The following is a 26744-nucleotide window of genomic DNA, read 5'->3' as shown; positions in this document are numbered from 1 at the left end:
TTCTTAAATGACACCTAGTTCTTATAAAACTATTTAGTAAGCTAAATGAACCAGCCTAGTACCTAGGAGGGTGATATTACAACATTCATAAAATCAAATTCAAGAGAAATTATTTTCCAAGCCTATGTAAAATATCAAAAACTGGGGCATGTCACTGGGAAAAGAACATCATCACTGTTATATACACACAGGTAACAAAAACTCCAAATAACTCATACTTACCTTTGAAAAATATTTAAAGTGTGTATTTGCAATTGGGTATGTATCCTGGAAATATTAGCAATTGGGTATGTATCCTGGAAATTTCAAGATCTCAAACAAAATAATATAACTACAATGTGAACATCTGTCTTAGAAAGAGATGGAAAGTTGTCTGGCTCCTCTACCCAGATTCTTGACTCCAATGCAGAGACAAATACTTCTACTTCATGGTCCACTACTGAACATCAACAAAACCATTCCACCCTTTTGGTTTGATGGTAGTGATACTCTCCAAATTGCTCCAAAGACCATGGAGCAGGTACTGAAGTTGTTTGACCTAAATTCTTACTATTCATCATTAGACTCAGAGCTTTACAGAAATGCAGAGTCTCAGAAAGAATTTCCTCCCTATCACCAACAAGTATGGAAGGATTTGCTGAGGAGGTAATGCAACTCCAGTAAGGCATCATGGGCTCCCAGTCTGAGAGAAGCTACTAGGGTTCATTGATCTCTTGTCTTCCCTTTCAGGGAATTTCAATCCCCATGACAACAGCACTGTCCAGAGACAGACATCCCATCATGATGGAGCAAACCAAGGCTCAAGAACCAAACTAAAGCCATCGGTAATGTAGAGCCAGACGTTACACTTAAACAACAAATATGCTTTCTCTTGTGTGGGTCTTCACCTCACACAACCCCTATGGAATCACAAGAGGAAAATACCACTATTTCTCAGCCAGGCGGAGGACTGAGAATTCAAGGTGAACACCGCTTGCTAATGGCTCTCTTTAGTGAAATCACTACTGACAGCTGAGGGAACACACACATTTGGCAAACAGATGGAGGGAGGGAACGGGCATCTCCCTTTATGAATTCAATACCAGTTGATTCATTAGGCAGAACTGCCAACACAGAAAATAAATACAGCCTCTGGTTACAAAAGTATAACTGCTGCTTACCAAACAACAGAAATAAAAAAAAAAAACAGGCGATGCAGTTGGCTGCTGGTTTTTTTTTTTTAAGTGGGGGGAGAGGGTTAAAGGAAAATCCACAATGAACCCAAAGGCTTAAAGTATTTGAACAGCTGCAGATAGCTCAGCTCCTCTTGCCAAAATGCCTAAAGTTCTCCCAGAGTAGGCAACCAAAACAGAATAAAAGTAGCATTTTCCCCCAAAATAACAACAGCTTGGGTTCTAATTAATCTCAAATATGAACAGGGAGTGGGACTTCATATTGTGCAGCTTGATAAGCTCTAAAATAAAATCATGATTTTATTACTAAAAATCCTCTTTTTAAAAGGCAACAGCCATGGGAATCTATCCAAGAATAAAATTTAAAAAAAAACAAAACAAGAAAACAACAACAAAGTAGCAATTAACAGTTAAGTACAAAATCACATGAAGCAAACAATAGTGAGAACATGTGACATGTAACTAGGCTGGCCAGCCATCCAGTTTTGCCTGTGCAGGGAAAAATTGTGAAGGTCTTTGTTGTGGGCAAAAAATTAGTGGGTATCCTGTAAAGCTTAAATTATCTCTGAGCTATTTTAAACTCTGCAAACTGAAGAAAACAGATAGTAATGCAAATGATTTCTGTCCATATAAATGCAAATTGTGCCCAGTGGAATGCAATTGATTATTTTCCTGTGGATATTGACCAGTTTGTCAGCTTTGCATCCAGAGGTAAATTCATTTTAGCATCCCTAATCTGACTATAAATAGGTGACACTTTGTATTAGCTTTGAAACCTATTATAACTTCTTACTGGTTCCCTTATTATGAGTTAAATGAAACATGCTCTTTTTGTATTTGTATAACAGTTAAGATTTTTGCCTATTTTGAAAACTATCCTTCTAGCAGTATAAATCCTGCTTTATACTAGACTGTATACAGGAATTATACATCAGCATTCTGGTATAATTATTAAAAGTGCCCCCTTACTCTGAAGTGCCCCAGCTGGGATAACATATAATCTCTGCATTTTATGGACATTATTAAAATATTAAGCCAATAAGGTTAAGAAGTAGTATATCCTTCCACCTATTATTATTCATAACAGTATACACTGATAAGCCACAGAAAGTAAAACACAAATAATATAAGATTGTAGCACTAACAAATAAAATAAAAAAAGTTTGCTGCAATACTGCCTAATATGTAATACAATGAACCAACAGCAAAGGACATGCACTTTTGATAGGCTGGTAAAATATTGATTTCTGGGCAAATGACTGCTCTGGGGAAGATACTTCTTAAACTCATTTGTCCTCATTAGAGTGGTCTCATATTTTTCCATGAAACCTTAAAGGATGATGAGAAGGCAACTTGTTTGTCCCAAAACTGACACTTACCCAAATATACTTATTTGTTACTAGCTATCCAATTTTATGCTTATAACTGGATTTTGTGAGGTTTGCTATATATCATTCCATTTCAATTATAACTATAAAGGCATATAACAGAACAAAACTAAAGATAAGTAAAAATACAAATGTGGGGACAAGAACTATGTATATTGCTCTGAGATAAGACAATCAAAGAAAGAAAAATATTTATTCTTTGCTGTGCAAAGTAAAATATACTAGGTCAGGATGTATATTAATCACAGTAATAACATGCTATTTGAGTGCTGAATTTGTACCAAGTAAACTTTTTTGGATAAACTTTTTCTATGTGTAAATTCAATTTGGATTATAATTCTATGACTTGGGTGACAATATTGTCTCCATCTTACAGATGAAAAAACTAGGGCAGAGAGTGCTTAGATAGCTTGTCTGAGGTCCTATAGTAAGTAATAGAAATGGGATTTAAACAGAGATAGTCTCATTTTAAGCTAAGCTCTTGATATGGAAGTATATTTGCATAATTAAGGTTTTAAAATATTTCTTGATGAATCTGTCCAAATGTGAGTCCATGGTCTATCATTAGAATCATTACAAATAACCTCATCTCCCTTGCGTCTTTCTCACCCCTTGCAAATCCTGGGCCTGGATCAGCTCAATTACTTGCCTACTCTGGACCTGAGCAGCTGTGGATAAAAACAACTGGAGAAAATCACTCAACAGACAGACTCATCTTACTTTAAAATATGTGATTTCAAACCTCAAATGTCCAACTCCTGGCAACTGCGCTATATTCCCTAATAAACTTGCTTTCCCAAACTCCAAAACAGAAATTCACTACTGCTATCTCTCTCCCCAAACTGGTTTCTTTCTCTGCCTTAATATCATTTTACTTTATCTCACGCTTCATTGAAAACCTAAATACTACTAGATGAGGACTCCTTTCTCTCTCCACCACCAACTCAGGAAACCTCCCTCCAACTGCCAGTTTGTTATCCTCTCTCCCCTTTAACTAAGAAATTGTCCCCCTTCTTATTAAAGGCCAATTCTTCCCGATGATTTCTTAAAAATTTCTTGTGCTGCACTGTCAACCCCTCTCTCAAGAAGACTATCCTTTGTAGAATATAAATGTTTACAGACGTGCCATTCTTAAACATACACACACACACACACACACCCCTATGTCAAATCCACATTTTCTGCTAGTTATCACCTTTTTTCTCTCCTTCGCAGACAAAATACACCAATGAGTAGTGTACCATATCTACTTCCTCATGTACCATTCACCACTCAAGCCACTTCTGTTTGGCTTCCAACTTTTCTCCTGAACTCAAACTGGTCCTATAATTATTAGCAATGAACTCCATGGTGCCAAGTGGAGTGGCGATGCCTCAGGATGGGGAAAAATAAGAGACGAGAAACACTGTAAGTAAGTTATACAGTGTATTAGAAGGTGGGAGGTGCTATGAGAAAACCAGAAGTCTCCAGAAAAGGAAGTTGACACAGGCAAAATACAGGTTCTGTTAACATTTACTTTATGTACACTTACAGAAGTTGCATATATATAGCAATCAAGCACGAGCTCCCAACTAATCGATTTTGCGTTCAGCTGCCTAAAGTATGAAGAGTGAAAACAAATGTTGGCAATCTGATATGACATCATTTATTTAAGTAACACCTTCTTAAAGATCTGAGAGGTGGTGTACTTACTTTGGAATTTATCATCTTTTCAGTCCTTGTTTCACCCGAGACTAGAATATAGGAAGAATGTGGAGTACCCCCATCAGTCACATTGATTCTCACTCTGTGCCCGTGCTCGTGTGTGTGGGGGGGTGTGGGGGTGTATGTGTGTGTCTGTGTGGAAAAGCCCCTGGGGAGAGGATGGAGGTAGTGGGTGAGAAAGCTACAGGAGTAAGTTATATATTCCTCAGGTTATATTCAACTTCCTCATCCACTCGCAAACACTGTCTACTGTCCTCTAAGCTTTTAAAGGCAGAAAATCCAAAGATATACTTTTAGAAACAAAAAATTAACTTAAGAGAAAAGAAGTGTGGAGGTCAGGATTTCAAGAAAAAAAAAAAAACATTCTGTCCAAAATTCAAATAAGACATATGATCCTATTTGATAATAGGTACTGTAAAAGTTTAGAGTCTTCCTTAAAAAATGCCATTAGTATCTCATGATAATGAAGACAGGAGGCAGGAAGACAACATTGTAAATAACGAATAATTCTGTAGGATTTGACTATAAAATGCATTTAGGCTGGGCACAGTGGCTCATGCCTGTAATCCCAGCATTTGGGGAGGCCAAAGCAGGAGGACTGCTTCAGGTCAGGAGTTTGAGACCAGCCTGGGCAACATAGCAAGACTCCATCTCTAAAAAAAGTCCAATTAGCTGGGCATGGTGGCATGTACCTGTAGTCCCAGCTACTCAGGAGGCTGAGGCAGGAGGATCACTTGAGGCCAGGAGTATAAGACTGCAATGAGCCATGGTTGCACCACTGCCCTCCGGCCTGGGCAACAGAGTGAGACCCTATCTCTGTAACAAAATACACTTAAAGTAATTTCACACTTAGAAGTAGATTTAAAGATACAAACATGGAAAGGACTATATAGAAATAAGCTACCATATCATACACCCCAAAATACAAGATGTCAATATTGCATGTATGACTAAGAGAAGATTTGTTACAAAACAATAAGACACGGTTTATTTGTGTTTGTTCTTAAATAAAGTAGTAGAATTAATTACCAAAACTGATGTGCCTACATGCGAGGGGAGAGACAGGTGATAATTGTCTTGAGGGTACTAGATTGTCTGGAAATATAAACATGCAAATACTCAGTAAACCCAGGGGAGCCGCTAGCTTTCTACTAGCTGCTATATTTCCACATGAGCCCAGAATTCATAGGGACCCCGCCTCCTACCCAACCCTACCCTCATCTCCCTGACTCTCAAACTGGGGAGATTCAGACCATCAGCCAAATTCCTGTAGGTCATTCGTTGTTGCACTGGCCCTGGGGAGCCTCGTATGCCCCCATCTGAAGGTGTTAACACCAGGACTATGTTCCCACAACTGTTGAGGGGATCATTGTATCCTTTAAGTTTGCTTTTAAAAGCTGGAGTTGTAGCTTTTAGCTTTTTATTTAAAAAAAATTACTACTTTATCTCTTTCTTTTATGTATTTTTAAAAGCAGGGATTAATTCTAATTTTTTCTATATGGTTATATGAAATCTTTTACTGTATTATTTTACTTTATAATCAGCATATTTCTATTTATTTTACAATTTTAAACATTATTACTTCTGTACTTTTGCTAATTGCAATGGCAGTTTTAAAAATTTAATCTTTATAAAGTATAGATATCTTTTTTCCTCTCTAAATGGCCCCACAGTGATCCTTCCTATACTGTATGGTAGAATTTTACTAACTGCATCCCTTACCCTAAAAATCAAATTGCCCAGTAAGGCTGATGGTGCCATTATAATGCAATAGAGTTGGGTAATCTAGAAGATTCCAAGCCAAAATGCTACTTCTTGGCCCAACAATATGTAGATTAATGGCAGTGAAGGTGATATTTTAAGTCCTGAACTACCTAATGTCTCTCAAAGACAATGTCAATTCCACCTAAATTACCTCAATTAACTAGGACACCAGTAATACATAAGATTTCTTCCCAGTGATGGTTTGCTGGCTGCTGCAGGGCAGACTTTCTGCTGTTTAGATTTTTAGTTAGCCAAGGTATGCTTATGCTCATTTATCTGAAGCCCCTCCAAGCCCAGGAGTTTAGTGATCCTAAGGTACTTACATTCTTTCATAAAGCAATTTTGTTCTTACCTCCCCATCAGCAGAGTTGGCCCAGTGAGTTTTAAATATTTATTTTCAATAAAAACAGAGTCACAGACTATTAGAAAAACAGACTCTCCTGTACATTTTTCTTATGCTTCTGTTTCATTTACTTCTTTATCATTAAAACCAAAACCACAAGCTCCAGTTCTTGAAAGAGATTCAAAGTGTGGCCCAAGAGTTCTTTACTAAAAAACTGGAACCAAAAAGATACCATCCCTCATCTTCACGAAAGGGGGAAGGGAGAAATAAAGACTGCTGTAGGGACCCTTTCAGAGACAGCTATGTTTATTTTTCATTGTTATTTATACCTTTGTTATGGGTTTATTCTCTTCTGGGATAAGTTTTCTATAACTTTTAATGATAAAATGCTTTATGTTAATTCTTCGTTGTTGCTGTTACACACACTTTATTAGCTTTCATTTTCCTGTTAGGCTGAGTATTTGGAGATTGCCTTGCTGATACTCCTCTCTGCCCATATTTAGGGAAGGACTATTTCTCCTGTATTGCCTAAGCTGGCACACAATTCTTCTAAAGAAATATGCATGAATTCTCTCCTCTAGACGGTATATGTAGTTCTGCCAAGACAAGTATATGTAACCTATGCAAATGAACTGTATGACTGCGATAAAGATCAACTACTCGCTCCCCAAGATTTTACAACTATTACAAACTTCATTTCCTTTCAGTTACTGAAGGATTAGTGCAGGTAGAGGGTGGCCTTGGGAAATGAGAGGGGGTCTAAAAGAGCTTTGCAGGATTATCAATAATGGGCACAAGAGTGGAAAATAAAAGTACAAAGAGAGATATAATAAATTGAGGATAATCTTCATTTGGTTCCACTCAAAGGGGGAGTTAGAACAAGGGAAAGAAATGTAAGACAGCAAATTTTATAGATATAGACAAGTTTATGCTGGTCAATTTCTTGCAATATTGAGGAATGTCAGTTTTAGAAAATGTGACATGCATGGTATATATAACCAGAGATTACTAATATGTTCATAATCAAAGCTGTGTGTTGTGTGATATTGTACATTATATTTAGGGTTCTACGAAGAATTAACATCTGCACTTCAGACTCCAGTGGGAAAAACCGAGCTATAGAATTGTTAAATTGTGATGGTGACACCTTGTCACAAGAACAGAATAGTCATCTGTAGCAAAACTAAAGGCTTACTGAAAAGTCAACAACTCAGGCTTTAGAGAAGATGTCATAAGGAAAAAGGAAAATCTTATTTCCTCACTAAACTTTATTAAATTCTATTAAATACTGCGACTTACCAACAGGCCGGATGTATAGAGAACCATCTGTGTTTCGAGTCCCTTAGGACTTATAAGCCAGCTTTGTTGGCCGTCTTACAGATACTTAAATCTACCCGTTGACAGAAATCTTCGGATCATGTGAATGGGGAAAGATAGAGGAAGGCCAAAGAGTGTGTTTCCCCACCTCAGTGTTCCTCTCAAGGTCCAACTGGCAAGGACTGTGGGAATGACATCTTCCTATCTATGAAAAAGCACCTTTGTCCATTACCAGACCACAGTGTGAAGCTTCAAACATCTAGAAAATAGATCCTCCTGTAGAAATTAGCCTATGGAAAAGCCTATACGAGGGCAGTGTGGAGTACTGGAAAAAGCATGGGCTTTGTCCTTGGACAGCTGGGCTCAGTTGCTGGCACACAGGAGGTGCCTAGTAAATGGTAACCGTCTATGGTATGAAAGAAAGGACGTTTGCTCATATTTTCCCCACTACTATCCTCCTTCCTAAATATAATCCTTCATCCTATTCAAAGTTTCCATGGGACTAAAAACTTCCGTCCTCTGACTCAACTAATACTGGGGCCAGGACACAGCACCACATAGTGATCAGGAGTTCAGGAGCTGTAGACAATCCCCGGGTTTGAACACTAGTTCTTCTATTTACCAGCTGTGTAATCTCAAGCAAGCTGTAAGTGTGCTTATTAATTACTTTTAATGCAGTTATTGATAATTCATTAAGCCTTATCTGTAAATGGGGGTAATTATAGTACCTATACTTCACTTGGCTAATGAGAGAATTAAAAGAGATCATCTATGCACAAGATTCAGCACAACACCTGGCAAAGGACTGTTCAAAAATGTAATTTATTACAATGATCATTATTATTTCCCACAGCAACTATTTATTATTATTATATGTTATTATTATTTCTATGGCAAACTGAGAAGTAGTGAATTTTACATGGTTAATGTGATGCATTAAGAAAGTTCAACTGAACCCAAAGCTTTCATTCCTCTTATCCCTCATACTCCCTGGAAGTTAACTTTTAACTGAGGAAATGAACAACTTGTGCAAAATACATAACCAAAAATTTGCAATTAGAGATATCTCGCTTTTATAGCAGATTTTTGTATATTGTGAAGGCAGCAAGAACCATTTTAAATTTTCTTTCTCTCTCTTTTTTTTTTTTTTTTTTTTTAGGAGACAGAGTTTCACTCTGTTGCCCAAACTGTAGTGCAGTGGTGTGATCATGGCTCACTGCAGTCTTGACCTCCTGGGCTCAAGTGATTCTTCCACCTCAGCCTCCTGAGTGCTGGGACTATAGGTGCATGTTTCCATACCCAGCTAATTTTTTGTAGAGATGGGGTTTTGTCATGTTGCTCAGGCTGGTCTCGAATTCCTGGGGGCAAGCAATCTACCCACCTCAGCCTCCCAAGCATTAGGATTATAAGCATGAGCCACTGCACCCGGCCCCATTTTAAATGTTCTTAAACCCTGAATACAATGAGCTCTCATTGCACTATACTAGGAAAAAAGAAATAACTAGATCAGTTTCAGAAAGTCTACCTTAGAGGCAGCAAATAAAATTTTCAAATGTTAATTTTAACTTAAGATATTAACAAATAGAGAGGTTTATACTATATAGACTAGTTTTAACTTAAGATATTAACAGAGGGATTTATACTATATAGACTACTTTTAACTTAAGATACCAACAAATAGAGGGATTTATACTATATAGACTCTTTCAGTTCAGATTTATATTCTTTCATTTTCTACAAACACATGAGTCATGGAGCCACCGCAGTGCACTTCAAAATATTAATAAGGAATTACCTAGAGAGACAGAAATGCAGTGGGAAGCCATCAAAGTGGGCTTTAAGTGATCTATAAAATTAAAATATGACATAAAAATAATTTGCCTTTCCCAGTCTCCTTTCAACTTTCTGGCCGTATTCTAACAGTGAATACATAGATGATATACTTAAACATCAAAAACATTGAATATTTCTACCTGAATACTATTTTTTGTTGGCCATATACATTCTAATTTGCTCCAGGAAATTCTCATCGCATGGCAATCATGTGAAATTTGTTTTAAACATTTTTCTTCTACTTTTGAAGCCATGCAAAGGGAAGTGTATATTAAAAGCTTCTTCATTCACCATTTGCTTAGTTATTAATTTGGGAATTAAATTTTGTTTTGACAACAATTCTTCACACATAAATACTGGCTTTTATAACTCTACCTTCAGAATTTGATGTTCCTTCTTCATGAGGAAATAAACTGTTAAATTACACAATGAAAGATCCTGGTTAAACACGTTTTGTGAAAACGGGAATTTGCTATATACAAATGAGCACATTTCTAAAAATTTGAAAGACTTAAAAGACATTTAACACTAAAACTACATATATTTTAAACAATCCGATCTTCTACTGGCGATGGAGATTTTTTAAAATGCTACAGTCCTAAACGTTATTATTTAAAATACTGGCCATCATTATATTATATCTATTTTCCAGCGCTGGCAATAGTGCTCTAGCCAATGGGAAGCCAGTTAAAACTAACTTTTATTCTACCAATCTGCCCCATAAGAACTCTGCCCCATAAGAACAAGAATACAATCCTACCAGATCCTTCCAAAATTAAAAACATTTTGAATTAGAGAAATTCTGATTTAGACAATTCTCAGTCATATATAATTAACTTGAACATACAGAAATTCATTTTAAAAAAAGAACTAAAATTAAGGATGGACTTTAAAAGTGCCAAACCACACAGATAATCATGATATAAACATAAAGCAAGATATTTAATATTTTCTTTATTTAGTAAAACCCAAAAACTAGATCCAGTTTGCATTTTTTAAAAATCAGATGATAAAGGACCTAAGTCAATTCAATAAATTAATCAATTTCAATTAATTTGCATGAACTTCTTGATTTTTGTATAGTACATGTATTAATTTTCTACTGCTGCTACAAAAATGTTTCCCTGGGATAAAATCAAAGTTGATAGGGCTGTATTCCTTCTCTGGAGGTTTTAAGAGAGAATCCCATTTCTTTGCCTTTTCCAGCTTCTAGAAGCTGCCTGCATTTAAGGATCATGTCCGCTTCCTTTACCTTCCAAGCTAGTAGCTAGCACTCTCAAATCTCTCTTTGTCTCCTCTGCCACTTTTAAAGGCCCCTGGGATTACATTAAGCCCATCAGGATAATCCAGAATAATCTCCCTAATTAAAGGTTAGTTGATTTGCAACCTTAATTCCATTTACGACCTTAATTCTCCCTTGCTATGTAACCTAACATTAGGATGTGGGCATCTTTTGGGGGTCGGGAGCAGTTATTATTTTGCCTACCACAGTACATCAGATTTATATCTAAATTTGTAATATTAAATTCAAGTCAATATTCACCCAAGCAAATTAAAGTTCTCTAATACTATTACTATTATTATTGTTATAGTGTACAATAAAAATGTAAACAGTTTTAAATGTTTTCAGTTAGATAATCACATCTTCTTTCGCTAGAGACATGCCAACTTATCTAGCGTCTGACCTCTTTCCATTCTTACTTGGGCAAATTTGACACCAATCAACTGCTTTAATACCTTGTTCTCAACTCAGTTCACTACTCAGTGCATTGTAGGTTACACACTGATAAAAATATTAAACTCCCATAAGCTAATGTAACATATATTGCTTATTATGTTTATTATATATTATGCAAACCTGTTTTTTACCCTCAGCTTACATCTCAGACTGTAATAAATTATAAAAAAAGACTATTTCACTAACATGGACTTCACACAACGTTTTCAGGAAGTATATTGAAAGAGCAGATTATTAGCATTTGCATAGATTTTGGAGATACCACACCCCATGTTAGAAATGATAAAAAGGAAACTTGGCCCAGAGATCTTCATCTGACTTACCTGAGGTCACACAGCTAACCTGAGACACAGCTGTCTCCTGACAATAAATAAGTGTTGTCATGATTATGATGCTGTTCGTCTGACACATAAAATAGGGTCAACTATGACTCATCACTAGAGCATATTGTAAATTAATATCTTTACTAAGTTACACTCCAAGGGACTGTAGAAGTAGTATTTTATCATTCTGTTCCATGACAATATATATCTCCAAGCCAAGGATCAAGGCCTACTAAGAGCCTGTGTAAATTATAGAAAACTTGTAAAATGTCATATAAGAAGAAGAAACAGTATGCAAGAAGGAGAAACTAACTGGACAACAAAATCAAAGAATGACGAGCCTATGCTAATAATGCAGATAACTTCTCTAAGACAAAGAAAAACTTGACAGTATTTAACTTTTTCATGATAAATCATTATTTCTTTTCAGTGGAATAAAATGACAAGAGTATAAGATATTTTTATATGGATTGTCTTAGAGGAAGAAAAATGGCTTAGAATTTGTACAATTTCACAAATATCATTATGTCAAGAGTATTTTGAAATTCTGTCATTTTCTCCAATTTTTTTTTTTTTTTCACTTTTTAGAGACTGGATCTTGCTTTGTTGCCCAGGCTGGAGTACAGTAGAGCCATCATAGCTTATTGTCTGTCTCCAAATATTTAAATCTCTACTTTAAAATATATTAGCTAAACACACCTATATCCCTAATCTGATAAATGAAAAATATAATTCTCATGTTAAAACTAGTTTCTTTTTAATATTAAATATATCACAGCTTCCTTCAGATAATAGGACTGAATTCCATTTTTAAAAGTTATGGGGGGAGAAGCCTCTTAAGCTATCAATAAAACATGATTTTCTTGGTATCATAAAGGAGAATTAAAATCAACTTACTTGATGTAATAGGGCACTTTATTATGTGAAATGGATCTTTGCCACGGCAGCTGGACTGATGCTGAGGAAACAAAGGGAGATGATTGGAAACGCTGGAAACCAAAAAGCCTTACACCTTAATGCAAAACAACCGAACATTTTATAGCAAATTCAATGAACTGCTCTGGTTTCTGAGCTGGATTCCTATAATTATGAGATCCACTGGGCCAAACAAAAAATGGCTTTAAGGATTCATTTGAAGTAAAACAAGAAACAATACAGGTTCAAGGTCTAATGCCAACTAATCTAACCTGTTGATAAAAATACTTTTAAACTTTCAAATGGTGTTGTTTATAAATACTACAGTTTAAACCTTAGTGCCATCTGGAAACTGTACTCCATATGTATTTTTGATAAAGTTAAAACCAAAATTAATTTTACCTGGTATATCCAGATTAAAAATTAGATTTTTCAAGACTGAATTTTCCAGATGACTAATAACATTCTTTACTTTGCATCATAGTCACAGGAGTAGCTATTTAGTACAGATGGCATTTAAATAAATTCAATTCTATAAAATTTAAAAAGAAGGAATTTAAAAATAGGCAAAAAGTTGTGAAGAAGCAAGGCAATCATCTAGGCAGAAAAATCCCAATTTCTTATTTTCATCTGAAACACACACAGAGCCCAGTCTCCTACTTTTGCACTAGACCTTACTATGATTGAGATTTTCTGGGGTTTTTAAATTGAGGTACTTTTTTTTTTTTACAATTCTAGTTACTTCTTACTAATAAAAAATATATTATTCCTACATTAACCAATTATTTTAAGACTTATTTGAGAAGAATAGTACATGTGAATTTAGTGCCATAAAAGAATTTTGCTAAATGAACAAATACAAAAATTCAAATAATACTTTGAATTTTCATACTTTGCAAATATCATCAGATCCTCATGTAGCCAGTTGTCACCAATACTTTTTTCTCAATTTCATGTCACATTAATATCTTACAATTATTCAGCATTCTAAACTTTGCCAAGCATTTTCAAATATATGTTCTTGGTAAGGAAGCCAGCAAGATACACATTAAAGTTCCATTTGATAGATGAGGAACTAAATGTGTAGAGATAAAATAACTTGCCCAAAGAGTGATAGCCAGTAAATAAACGGTCGAGCTCAGATGTGATCTCAATTTCTGAACACCAGTTGAGCAATTTTTCTACTCAACAATTCTTCCTCTCTTTATAAAAGGCAAGCACTCTGTTCTCAATCTATGCCCACCAAAGTATAAAAAGGGATGAAAATGGGGAAGTAGGTATGTTACATTTCTCATTAGAGCCAACCTCATTTCAGTGTTGGCACCAGGCTAATACGTCAGTTTTTATTTTGTGCCTAACTAAACAGGCTTCTTTTATAACCATGGCTGAAGTCCAAGAAATATAATAAAGCCAAAGATTCCAAGCAGCAAAGGATAACAATTATTAAATTTATTAATTGGGACTTTGTTTACACTTCCCCACTCATTTTAATAATTGTTTTGATTTGAATAGCTTCCACCTCCTTGGATTCTCAGTGTTAGATAATACAAGGCCATGTATTTGACTTTTACAAAAATGTGTATAAATTTCACAATATTTTACTTCCAAAAGAATATGTGCTTGATTTCTACTATGAGAGTGATTGCTAGGTGAAAGTGTAGCATTTCATCAATATTAAAGATAACTGATAGTTAGAACTGTAAAGACAGTCTCAATTATTTTGTAAATTCCTCTTTCATTTGGTCTTGGTACATAGCTTTACATTTTGAAAAACTGAGCTTTAGAAATCTGGAATAATAATCTAATAAGTATACAGCAAACCTATTTACTTCATCAACATTGATGGTATCCAGACTTTAAAAATGTGTCCTGGCATCTAGGTACACGGTATATTCCAGGAAGGCCTATACCAAAGATTAACTACCTAAGGTCTAAGATTTGTGAAACAGAAAAACTGTATGGAGTTGAGGTAGGGGTGGGGGCAGTGAGGAGGGTGAGAGGTAGAGAGGTATAGGGCAGGAAGGGGCAGAAAATGACTGATTAAGATTCTTGAAATTGTAAAAGAAAAGCTCAACCTTTAACTGAGGTAAGGCAGTTTATCAATAGTGACAAAAAGATTAAGAGGAAATATAAATGTAATTAATTTAGTTAGAAGATACAGTATTTTTTAGCTGTTTCTATGGTTACAGTTGCAAAAAAACTGTCATAATTGAGAAATAAGCTTTGCCCTAAGTTTTAAAGTTTACTTAAATTGAATTAAATGAAACAAATTGCTTTCTTACATATTTTTGCCAAAAGAAATGAAAGGAAAGGAATTAATATTTACTGAAAGCATTTGTGTCAAGAACTGTGCTAGGTGCTTTGTGTAATTGGATATGCCTTGTCATTGAGTTCTCAAAACAATCAGAGGAAATAGGTAATATGGTATTTTAAGACAAAGAGATCAACCTTCAGAAATTCACAGGTCTGGTAAGCGACAGAATGAATGTTTAAACTCAATCTGGTTGACTATAAATCCGACATTCTTTAGTATCCTCAGCAGTGAATGATAAAGTAGAAGCTCAAATTGTTTATGCAAGATCTCAAGAATAGTCCATAAATTTAAAAATTCCAGTTGAAAAATATTACATAAAATTCTACATAGGTGGTTTGGCTACATACGCAATACTTGAATAGAAGAAAAACTAAATATAATCGCAGTGAGCCTAATAAATCAAAATCTTCCCACTTAGAGATTTATGGGGAGTGATTCTTTTTACTTTGAAAGTTGAAGGTGTGTTTTAAATAAGCACTTTTTAAGCAGAAAAATTAATTTAAAACCTTAAAATATAAAACTGATTTCTTTATTGTGAAAAAGTTCATAATCTTTGCCTATGACAAAGCAATGATGATATGATACTATGTTAGTTATAGTAGACGTTCCAATGAGAAACCACAGCTAAAGATGAGTTCATTTCTGTTCCACCTTGAAGACTTCTCAGTTGTCACTACATTATTACAAATAATAACCATTAAGCAATACTTTCATTGATGTTAGTACCTCCTTACATGCATCTATCTAAATAAACATATTTATAGCAAGGAATACGGCTTCTTCAACTAAAGTGAAAGAAAATGCTAATTCATTCAATTAATGCGATCGGTCCAGTTTATTAGTACTTACTAGAGAGAAAATGCTGAGAGGATGGTCCAAAATCTCTGTGGGCTTCCTGAAGCTGTTTAAGGCGATCATCCACAGAAACCTGTACACATACACATGCAAGTCAGAGGAAATCATTTGATTCCAAAACAATAACTTTAATAATATTTTTGCTTTAAAGACTATAATAAATGATACTATTGCCCAGGATATGATTGTTTATATAGACCCCTTAGACCCCTTCTCTGTCTCTGGTATCAGAGTAATGGTAAAAAAAAAAAAAAAAAAGTCTCCTTCTGACCTCAAATAAGAGTAAACAGTGCCAGGTACTCTTCTAAGCAATTTATAGAAATTAACTCTTTAGTCGTCACAATAACTGTAAAGGTTATTTTTATCATCATCTTAGAGATTAAGAAACTAAAACACAAAGAGGTACCCAAGGACATAAAGCTAGTGAGTGGCAACACTCCTGTTCGTATTCTGGTCATACAGTGCCAGAATCGGTGCCCTAACTGTTGCTCTGCATTGCCTCTAAGGCAGTACATTGTTTGTAAAGCCTCTGAAGTCAAAATGTGGTCATGGGATCAGTGACCACTCATCTCTCTTTTGTAAGGAAGATGGTAAAAAGTGTTATGGGGAGCAAATGAAAAAGAAGCCTAGGAAACTAGATAGTTAGATAGTTAGATAATAGATTATATATATATATATATATATATATATATATATATATGCGGAGAGAGAGAGAAATAGACAGTACATAGATAGTGGATAGTTAGAAGGATAGAGTGAGTGAGGTGGTAGAAGTTAAACAGAGAATGAAAAGACACGTGAGTATGCAACATCTTATTTTCCTCCAAATTTGTATCTGATCATCTCTACTTCAGGTTGAGATAAATATTTAAGTTTGCACAGGCATATTAATGTACTCTGCATATTTTTTAATATACATTTTTGGTTTGGGTTTTGTTTTGTTTGTAAAGACAGAGTCTCTCTCTGTTGCCCAGGCTGGAGTTCAGTGGCACGATTATGGCTTACTGCAGCCTCGACCTCCTGGGCTCATGCAATCCTCCCACCTTAGCCTTTCAGGTAGTTGGGACTACACGCATGTGCAATCACGCCAGGTTAATTTTTTGTTTTTTTGGTAAAGACAAGGTCTCACTATGCTGCCCAGCTTAGATACTCTACATCTTTTATCCACATCTTTGTTTTTGTTTTATTTTTAGAGACAGGGTCTCACTCTGTTGCCCAGGCTGGAGTGCAGTGGTACAAACATAGCTCGCTGCAACCTTGAACTCCTAGCCTCAAGTGATCCTCCCACCTCAGTCTCTCAAGTAGCTAAGACTACAGACGCACACCACACCACACAGGTAATTTTTTAATTTTTATTTTGTAGAGACAGGCTCTTCCTATGTTGCCCAGGCTGGTCTCAAATTTCTGACCTCAAGTGACCCTCTCACCTCAGCCTCACAAAATGTTGGGATTACAGGCAAGAGCCCCCATGCCTAGCCTTTTTAAAATACACATTCTATAGTTAGTTCTCTGCATTATGAAAATGTAAAGGGTTACTAAACCGAGAAACTACATGCAAATCAGTAACAACTGCACACAGCCTACTGACATTTCCATTTCCTTTTTCTAGCCTTGGTCATGTAATGCTAGTTATTGTTCCACTTAGACGGACAATCTCATTTGCAGCTGTCCTTAAATGAAACTGTGTATGTCTGGTTCCCTGGACAGCACTAGTTCCTCCTGGTTAGCTATTTAAACTGTATTAGTATGCACTTTGTTCATTAAGGCCTAAAAGCATTCACATGCCACACTTTATGAGTAAAGAAAATATTACTCCTGCAATTCAACAGTGTTGCCCACCAGCATAGATTTTCCTCTTCTTATCCAACCAGCAACTAACATCTGAACTCTGGAGGTTACCAGGACCATAGATAAGGATGACAGAATATACATCTTCTTCCAAGTATAACATATTCCCCAACTTCTAATCTTTGGAAATGGTGATAACAGAAATAGAATGGGAAGTAAATCAAAATGGACCATAAGAATCATCACATGAAGATAATGAATTAGAGAAACAGAGCAGAAGAAAAAAAAAGAATAAAGAGCAAATATTTCTGTGTTCCACCCACTAGAAAAACACATATAAATTTAACAGATTTTGCTTTACTAATCCTAGGTTATTAACACTCTTTGCAAAGACTAAGATTGTAAAATATTGTACACTGATTCCTTACTTCTTCAGTTTAAGAAATATGAACCACTGAGTGCTTTGATATTAGAGTTAATTCAGCAAATCTATTATATGATAAAATATTATATCTCTCAAATGTTTTTATGCGCTACATCAAAATTGCATATTTAAATAAGGTCTAGAGTCATTAAACCAACTGCATTAGCTAAAATCTAACTAAAGGCAAACACAACTGGTATAAATGTGCTATCTGGAAAAAATAAGGAAGATATTTAAATAGCAAGCAGTTAGAAGAACAATAATAGAGACTTTCCTAATTTTTCAAAATGAAAAAAAATACATGATGAAAGTAAGAAAAATGACTCCTTTATGAGCCATTATGTGAAAAATGTTTCTGTGACCTACCACAGATTTCAATTACTGTGATTTATTTAACCTTTTGCAATTTTCTACAAATATCATATGAATAGTACATCAAAAAATTAAATTAAACTCTATAAATAAATGAAGCCTTTAGGTTCAAGATACTGAAAGACAAATACCTGATGTAATCACATGCTAAATTCATTATCAAATACCATCAGTAAAGAAAGAGAAAATGGTGAGTGGTAAAATAGTGAGGCAGGGTTTAAAGACCACCCAAGGTGTAAGCCTGCATTATGAAGGGGAATAAACTGATACCTGTAAAAGTTTCCATCGCATATTAAGGTCATCTAGCTGGCGAGACATCTTTAGAGAGGGATGCAGGTCAAGTGGAGACAGTTGACTGGATAAATCATTCACTGTTTTAACTTTAAAGTTGATTGGTGCAATTTCTTCTCTAAATGCCTACAAGACAAGAACCAAAAATTTATTATTGGAAAAGAATACAACAAAAGCTAGTACAGTTGATCCTTGAATAACTTAGGTCTGAACTGCATGAGTTCACGTATGCACAGATTTTTCTCAACCAAACTGCCTGGGTCCATTTATGCACAGATTTTTTTCAACCAAACATATGGAAAATACAGTATTTGCAGGATGCAAAACCCATGTATATATGGAGAGCTGACTTTTCATACATGCAGGTTCCACAGGGAAATGTGGGACTTGAGTCTACATGAGTTTTGGTACATGGGGGGTCCTGGAACTGTACTTCCAAATAAATGGCAAGGCCAGCTCAGAGGAAATCAACTACAGTTGCCCACTCAACAACAGCTGACTTAATTCAGGTCTTCAGTAACTTGGATGAAGAACCAAAAGGTCACTGTTTATTACCCAAAGAATATAAATAAGTGTGTGAAGAGAAAAATTATAATTCAAACTTATTTAAATGATTATGTATTTCCTTTCATGCTTTTTATTATATGCAGTTTACTCTGGAAAATGTATGCCATTATTTTCCACTTTACTGATATCTAATGTTGATTCTATCTTTGGTTTCTATTTGTATTTTCTTTTTGTTTCGTTTTAACATAGCTACCTTAATATTTTTTCACCAAATGGAACAACTTGATTTTAACATGTTTCCACTTAAAATTAAGTTAGAAAGTGGCCAGTAGAAACAACATTCCTAACCATGAAACCAATGCCCAATTACAGACTCAAGAGGTAAGATCTATCCCTGTCAAAACAATTTATAATCACTGTCTGTGGTTAGGCCTTGGGCAGGAGGAGTGGAGTCTACAGGAAAAAAGGTAAATGAGTCTTAGAATTGACAAATGCCACCTCTGAGCAAGGTCTAGAATCATTAAAACAACTTACTAAGAGCACTTAGAAATTGTAATTATGAGCATCCATATTCTTGATGTCCCCAGTAAAGAATGGAAGCTGCTTGGGAATAGACCCTCACTATTCAGCACAGGACTTGCAATCCAAGAGAGACAGAATTAATTTCTATTGACAAAGGCCCACAAAAATGATATTTGAGCAATATTAAGCTAAGACAGAATGGATAATGGAACTGGGATACTAAAGGAAAACAGTTTAAGTTGAAATTGGCCACAAAATTATAGTTAATAATGTACCAAACTTGATTTAGAAGTAGTAGGTGTTGTAAACATCCCATTAGCTTTGCCCTCAGGTTTCATCATTTCTACATTGTCCACTCTTTAAGTGGGGAGGCTCTTTAAGTCTCTTTAAGAGACTAGAGTCAGGGTGAGAACTATGAATGTTGGAAGTTTGAAGTCAACATGTGTAAAGTAAGAAATATCACCAAACCCTGCAGCTACCTACATTTCAAAGACAGGGTAGAAGAAGGGAAGCCTACAAATTCATGGGAATTGCTGCAATATGGAAGAAGAAAAAGAGTTGAGATAGTTTTTTTCCATTGCAGCAGATTTGGCATTTTAATAGATGACAGAATGTGCACACACAGACAAACACACAAATACAATTAAATAAGCCAAGAGCAGTTGTATGGTAACAGAAGCATTATAAGTGTAAAAAAATTCACAATTAATACAGAAGCACAGGGAAGGAGGAGGGGTGGGTTAGAGTGGGCAAAGGGATTTTTCAGTCTGGACTTTGAAAAGGCCTGGGTCCCTCAGATTCAGTTTCAGAACAATTACAGAATTCAAATCCTTCAAAGTTTCTTCAGTCAGGATTTTAACTATATGCATTAATATTCTCTCCATGGGTAGGTACCTTGGAGGACTCAAGAACTGTAATTAGCTTTTAAAATCAACATCTTTTTATTTTTTATCTATTAAAGATTAAAAATGAAATGCCAGAAAATGTTTTGAGATGCATATAATTTCAAATAATAGCCTATTTTATTTCAAAAGATAGTGAACTTTTAAAAAATAGAATATAACTTCAAGACAGGCTTTAAAAATCTTTTGCAACAAAAAAGAAATTTAAATTTTTCCTCTCCAAAAATAATGTTTCTCTATATAAGCCACAGGTTAAAACATTTAAAAAGCTTTGACAAACAAGGTCTTTGGTTTTTGTTTTTCTTTTTATGGTCAGGTGTTATATGGCAATGAGGAGTCTTTCTATCAAGAAAGTTTATCTTTTGTTTTTGAAGAGCTTCCAAATTAAGGGGCTTGAGATAAAGCAAGTTTTAAAATGGTTTCAGAACTGCTGTGTGTTCTAGTATAAAGAACCTATTTATCATGTTATGACTGCACTTTCCTATAACAGAATAAAAGACTATGTGGCCTTCCTTGCCATAAAAACAGAACATCTGCTAGTATCAAAGGTGCTAACTGGCAGTCTGTTGGCAGGTGTGACTCCTAAGCCCTTCTCCTGCCAGAAGGTGTGTATTCTGTAAATAAGAACGATTAACGATAATTTTAGGGAGTTAACATTATTTGATTACCCCTAAGGATTTCGTTTTCCAGTTGCTTTGACATATTTAATAATATTTAGCAAAATTCAGTACTTATTTTTATCTGACTACACTGTCAATGGGATTTGGGGTATACTTTAAACCATCTCTTACATCTCTTATTGTCTAAATTTTATTAACTTTTTTTTCAGGAGATGTTCTAGAATATGGGGACCAAAGAGGATGTAACCATAAGCCTAACAGCCATAGCTCTGGGCAATTCCTGACTACAAACAGAATTTATAGCTAAACCAATTCTTCATTAATATACAATAAGTTACAATTTATAGATAGAGTTCCCAGTAAAAGAGTGTGCTTTTGATTAAATCTCTATCTCCGTCCACCAATTTACAAGAGATACCGAGTAGAGAGGAACCTGGAGACTATACCATATGGACACAACTCTGCAAAATCCAGGTTCTGGGAATCAATACAAAACAAACAATTCAGTGTCTTTAACAAATAAACTGAAAAGGAAAAAGGAAGAGAGGGGAAATCTAGAGATTAAAAATATTTTTTAAAAACAGGTAAACCTAACCTGTATTGTCTAAAGATGCACAGCTGGATAAAAAATAAAAATAAATGTAAATTATCAAAAAAGTTGCATTAGTTGTTATTTGGGCGCAGGGGGTTCCAATGAACCCCAGTGAGGGTCATATGGAAAGCACCTGTCCTGACTCCTGATGGGTGGCGTTGCAGCGGTGTTGGCTTTGTAACAATCTCTTATAACAATTTATATATGTAGCTCTCTTTATTTGTGTTATATTTAACAAGAAAACATTTCTTAAAAATCCTTCAAAGACAATGATGCTGACCATGATTTTTTCAATGTGATCCTGCAGCGAGTCAATGAGTAAGTCTCCCACGGGCTTCCAGCCATTCCGCACGGACTCTGCCTCCTTCATGTCAGCATCCAGGTCGTCCATAGCTCCTTGCAGGTCTCTGAGTTTCTCCAATGCCTTGTCCACTTGCTTTTGCCAATTGCTAGTTACAGCATTTAGACTTTCCCATTTTTCTTTGACTTCAGAAGACTGTTTGCGCATGGCTTTGGCAATCTTTTGGGCTCTCTCCTCAGGCGTTAATTCTGTCATTAAAAAAAAGAAAAAGAATAATTTGGATGTCTGATTGTATATTCTTAATAGCCAAGTGTGAGTGTTACCATCGTTACTGAGGAATACAGAGAAAAAGTAAGAAAAAATTACTCCAGGGTAAAAATTGTCCAGGGTAAGAAAAAATTTCTCCATACTTCATCCATGAATTCTCTGCTATATCTAATCATACACTCAAAAGGAGAATAAAACAGTTACTGAGATTAATAAATTGACCCAGTTTTTGAATTTTAATATATTTGTAAAGCCACTGAAATGTAAGAAGATAACACAGGAAATAAACCAATTTTTCTTTATCATAAATTTAGTTACACAAAATCCAAAGACACTTTTTCATTTCAGCATTCTCAAGAGAAATGGTAAGTATAATTAATGAAGAATGACTATAAATTATAAGCAAAAACTCTCAGAAAATACGATTAATTTATTGTGTTCCTAAAAATAAATAACTGAAGACAAATAACATACCTTAGATAGTGATCATCTCTCTAAGGCTGTTTAGCAGTTTAGTTTTATTAATAAAGGGCATCATCTGCAGCCCACAAACATTTTAGCAGGAAGATAACAAGATTTCAAGGACCATCCCGAGTTTGTAATAGAGCAAGGGGGCTTCCACAATGCCTGAAATAAACTTAAGAGTTTCAGATAGCAGGCATAACACATGGACAGGCCACAGGATGTGGGCTGGAACAGTCCAGAGGAGAAGCAAAGGATACAGACAGAAATCAAAGTCAAGTTCAAAGCCAAGTGTCAGAAATATAAGAGATGGGGAGCTGGTAAAGCAAGGGCAGAGGAATGCAGTCAACACTGAGGAGAAATTCTCAAGACAGCTTAGAAAGGTCTCCAGCATGGCTCCATACTCCTGGGGCCTCACTATCTTCTACACCTTAAAACACCTCCTTTCTTATCTAGCTGGTTTGATGGTGGTATCCAACTGTCCAATGCAAATAAAGAGGCAGTGCAATCGACATAAACTGTACATTAATTTGAGACAGAGAACACATTCTTCTTTGTGATAACATCTCATCTTTCAGTACACATCACATTAGCAATTTCCACTTCACCTCAAAATGTTCCAAATCACTTGGAAAATGATCATCATAAGATGAACTTCATCATAAAATGCACAGAAGCAAGCTCTCCTAAACTGTAACTTTCATCCTCAGTGTAAATTGGTCTGCCTGACTTTATTTAAATATTATATAAAAGCCAAGTCAAAGGTGACAGAACACATATGTTTGTCTCTCTAAATTTCAAAAAAATTCTAGACATTGATATTTAGCAACCACAGAACTACAAGTTGTGCTGCTTAAGTGGTGGAAGTCTACAGGGAAACTTCAGAAATCTCTTGGCAGCTGAACTGAAGGAAAGAAGAGAAAACATCACAATCGGTAGATAGGCTGAATATACCAGTACAAGATAAATAAAGAAAATAAGTGAATTAGAGGCCAGGTGTGGCGGCTCATGCCTGTAATCCCAGCACTTTAGGAGGCTGAGGTGGCTGGATCACCTGAGGTCAGGAGTTGGAGACCAGCCTGGCCAACATGGCGAAACCCCATCTCTACTAAAAATATAAAAATTAGCTGGGTGCTGGTGGGCACCTGTAATCCCAGCTACTCAGGAGGTTGGGCCAGGAGAATTGCTTGAACCCAGGAGATGGAGGTTGCAGTGAGCCGACACAGTGCCATTGCCTGGGTGACAGAGTTGAGACTCCATCTCAAAAAAATAAAAATAAAAAAATAAGTGAATTAGAGAAACAGGTTCAAGTAACCGTCTAGGAGCCTAGAGAAAAGCCCTACAACATGCAACATGTCAGGATTGCAAAGGCTTCTTGAGAAAGCAGCTCTCTGAAGGCCAGGGTATCATTAAAAAGGCAAACTTTATTTAAATCCTTATACCTTCAAGATATCTAGGCTGGGTGTGGTAGCTCATGCCTGTAATCCCTGCACTTTGGAGGCCAAGGCAGGTGGATCACCTGAGGTCAGGAGTTTGAGACCAGCCTGGCCAACATGATGAAACCCCATTTCTATTAAAAATACAAAAAAATTAGCTGGGTATGGTGGCGCACGCCTGTAGTCCCAGCTACTCAGGAGGCTAAGGCAGGAGAATTGCTTGACCCCGGGAGGCGGAGGTTGCAGTGAGCCAATATTGTGCCACTGTACTCCAGGCTGGGCAGCAAGAGCAAAACCCCATCTCAGAAAAAAAAAAAAGATATCTAAAAAATGATAAATATATAATATTTATATTGTATATATTTTATATAAATATAAAATGCTATGTCTACGATGAAAAAATCATTCTTAGTCTCATGAGAGGTGGTAACTTTTATGATTAAACACCTGTGGTTGTTAATAAGTCACTTGGGCTTTTTCAAAAATATATCTTAAGCATTGACTACTGTAAAAAAAGAAATACACTACTCATTTCAGAACGGACAACTTAATTATGGTAATTTTCCTCAGATAAAGTAAAAACTCATTCTGTCAGACATTAAATAACCTGGCATGGGGAGGCCCATGGGTTCTTTGTCTTGTGACAAAACATCATCTGCTGCCTCTGACGTTTTTATCTTTCCTTAATGTAAAAATCTATTGATTGAGCAGTCCTTGTGCAGTATTTATTACATAATCCCCACTCAAGCAGCTACTCAGAAGAAAAGAAAAGCTCTATGTTCAATTCACCATCTGTCTGCCAGAAAGGAAACATATCAACGAATCACTTTTGAGTCAAAATAAGTTTCCCAGTGCAGCAACAATCTCAGCTGAATGCATACTTTAAGCCAAGCACAGAGCAAAGTAAAAAACAAAACAAAAACTTTCTAGAAGTCTGTGAAATACATAAGAAGAAGCAACATGTGATATATGAAGGTATGACTATTTGGAGTAAAATAAATAATAAATAAGTTCAAACATCTGAAAGGCAGAAAAAAGGGAAATGATTGCATTCTTAAAAAAAAAAAAAAAAGTCCTGTCATTTGAAAATCAAAGGACAAATGTTACTTGAGATTTTCTGAATAGATATTTGTGGTAACTGCTAAAGCCCACCTACAAGTAGAAGTACAGGATCTTCTCCACCAGTGAAGAACCCCGGTGTCATATTAGAAATGACCCTCACAGTGAGGGACTGAGTGAGTTTTTAAGGCTGTTAATCCAGGAACCCTCCACCAAAAGGTACTGATTTCCCTGGTAAGCGTAAGGTCTGGCATGGACAGATAGATGCCAAAGCTCCCCAGGTGGTTCTAACAGGTTGTCAGGATGGAATGCAGCTAGCCTACTGGCATATAAATTGATTTCTCTGGACCATGTAACTGAAGCTCACGGGATATTTTCACACCATTGGGTTCTTGTGTCAACGCAGAGCACGGTCACTAAATACTGGAGGCCAGAGAGCAAATGAAGCTCAGTGATAAGAGGGTAATCTAATTTGCATTGGGACAGGCAGTAATAGAGGCTAATGCTAGAGACAGAGGAAACAGCAGGAGAAAACCAAATAAATTTGCTAGCGATTCTGAGACCAGAAGACTTTTTTTTCCTATGTCACTTTCCTACTCTCTAAAGTGTGTGTGTGTGTGTGTGTGTGCGTGTGCGTGTGCGTGTGTGTGTCTGTGTATGCCCTGTCACTCTCCATTCTCCTCCCTTCGGGTCTTCCCATTGAACTGGCCAAAATTTGAGGGTAGAATTATATTACATACATATACACTCAACTACTCAGAAGAAAATATATATATTTATGTATAATATACATAAGTAAAATTACATATATATTATATATAATTTTTATATGTTTATATTTAAAAATTATATAGATATATAAACTATTTTTTTTTAGTCAGCATCTCGCTCTGTTGCCCCAGCTGAAGTGCAGTAGCATGAGCATGGCTCACAGCATCAAGCTCCTGGGCTCAAGTCATCCTCCCACCTCAGCTTTCTGAGTAGCTGGGATCATGGTTATGTGCCACAGTGGCCAGTTAATTTTTTTTTTTTTTTTTTTTTTTTTTTTTAAGGGATGAGGTCTCACTATGTTACCCAGGCCGGTCTCAAACTTCTGGCCTCATATGGTCCTCCCACCTCAGTCTCCCAAAGGGCTAAGATTACAGGCATAAGCCACTGCACCTAGCCTCTTACTTGTACCTTTATATTTATTTATATTATATATTTATATATTATGTATTATAAATATTATACTTATTTTATATTCATATTTTATAATTTTTAAATACCAATTTATTTATTGCATTACAAAGCTACTTAAGGGAGCACAGATAACTATCTTTTAGAAAGAAGAAACAAGAAGAAGACAAAGGAAGAGAGGAAAAGGGAAAGATCAATCCTGACGTTTTCTGTCATCCAATTACCTTTACTTCTTCAAATATGCAAATTAGTGGCACAGCATTTATGCCACGCTCTCCTTTATACCATGAGGAAAAAGACTATAATACACTTCCCTAGAATGCAGGTGAAAAACCAAAGCCAGACCAGGAACAGAG

At 35.8% G+C, this 26744-nt stretch overlaps 1 protein-coding gene across 5 annotated transcripts in view; it reads right to left on the bottom strand.

The window, feature by feature from the left end:
* Positions 1–26744, bottom strand: part of UTRN (utrophin) — a 516343-nt gene that overhangs the window by 82475 nt on the left and 407124 nt on the right. For all 5 annotated transcript variants that reach the window (XM_055266343.2, XM_055266390.2, XM_055266360.2 and 2 more), the window contains 4 exons: positions 21965–22233; positions 18521–18667; positions 15661–15739; positions 12480–12540 (listed from right to left, as the gene is read on the bottom strand). In XM_055266343.2, the coding sequence (XP_055122318.1) occupies positions 12480–12540; positions 15661–15739; positions 18521–18667; positions 21965–22233 (556 nt within the window). The remainder of the gene's footprint in view (positions 1–12479; positions 12541–15660; positions 15740–18520; positions 18668–21964; positions 22234–26744) is intronic.

Source organism: Symphalangus syndactylus, chromosome 2, assembly GCF_028878055.3.
Source record: "Symphalangus syndactylus isolate Jambi chromosome 2, NHGRI_mSymSyn1-v2.1_pri, whole genome shotgun sequence".
NCBI classification, from domain to species: Eukaryota; Metazoa; Chordata; class Mammalia; order Primates; family Hylobatidae; genus Symphalangus; species Symphalangus syndactylus.
This window is presented reverse-complemented; position numbering and strand designations above follow the sequence as displayed.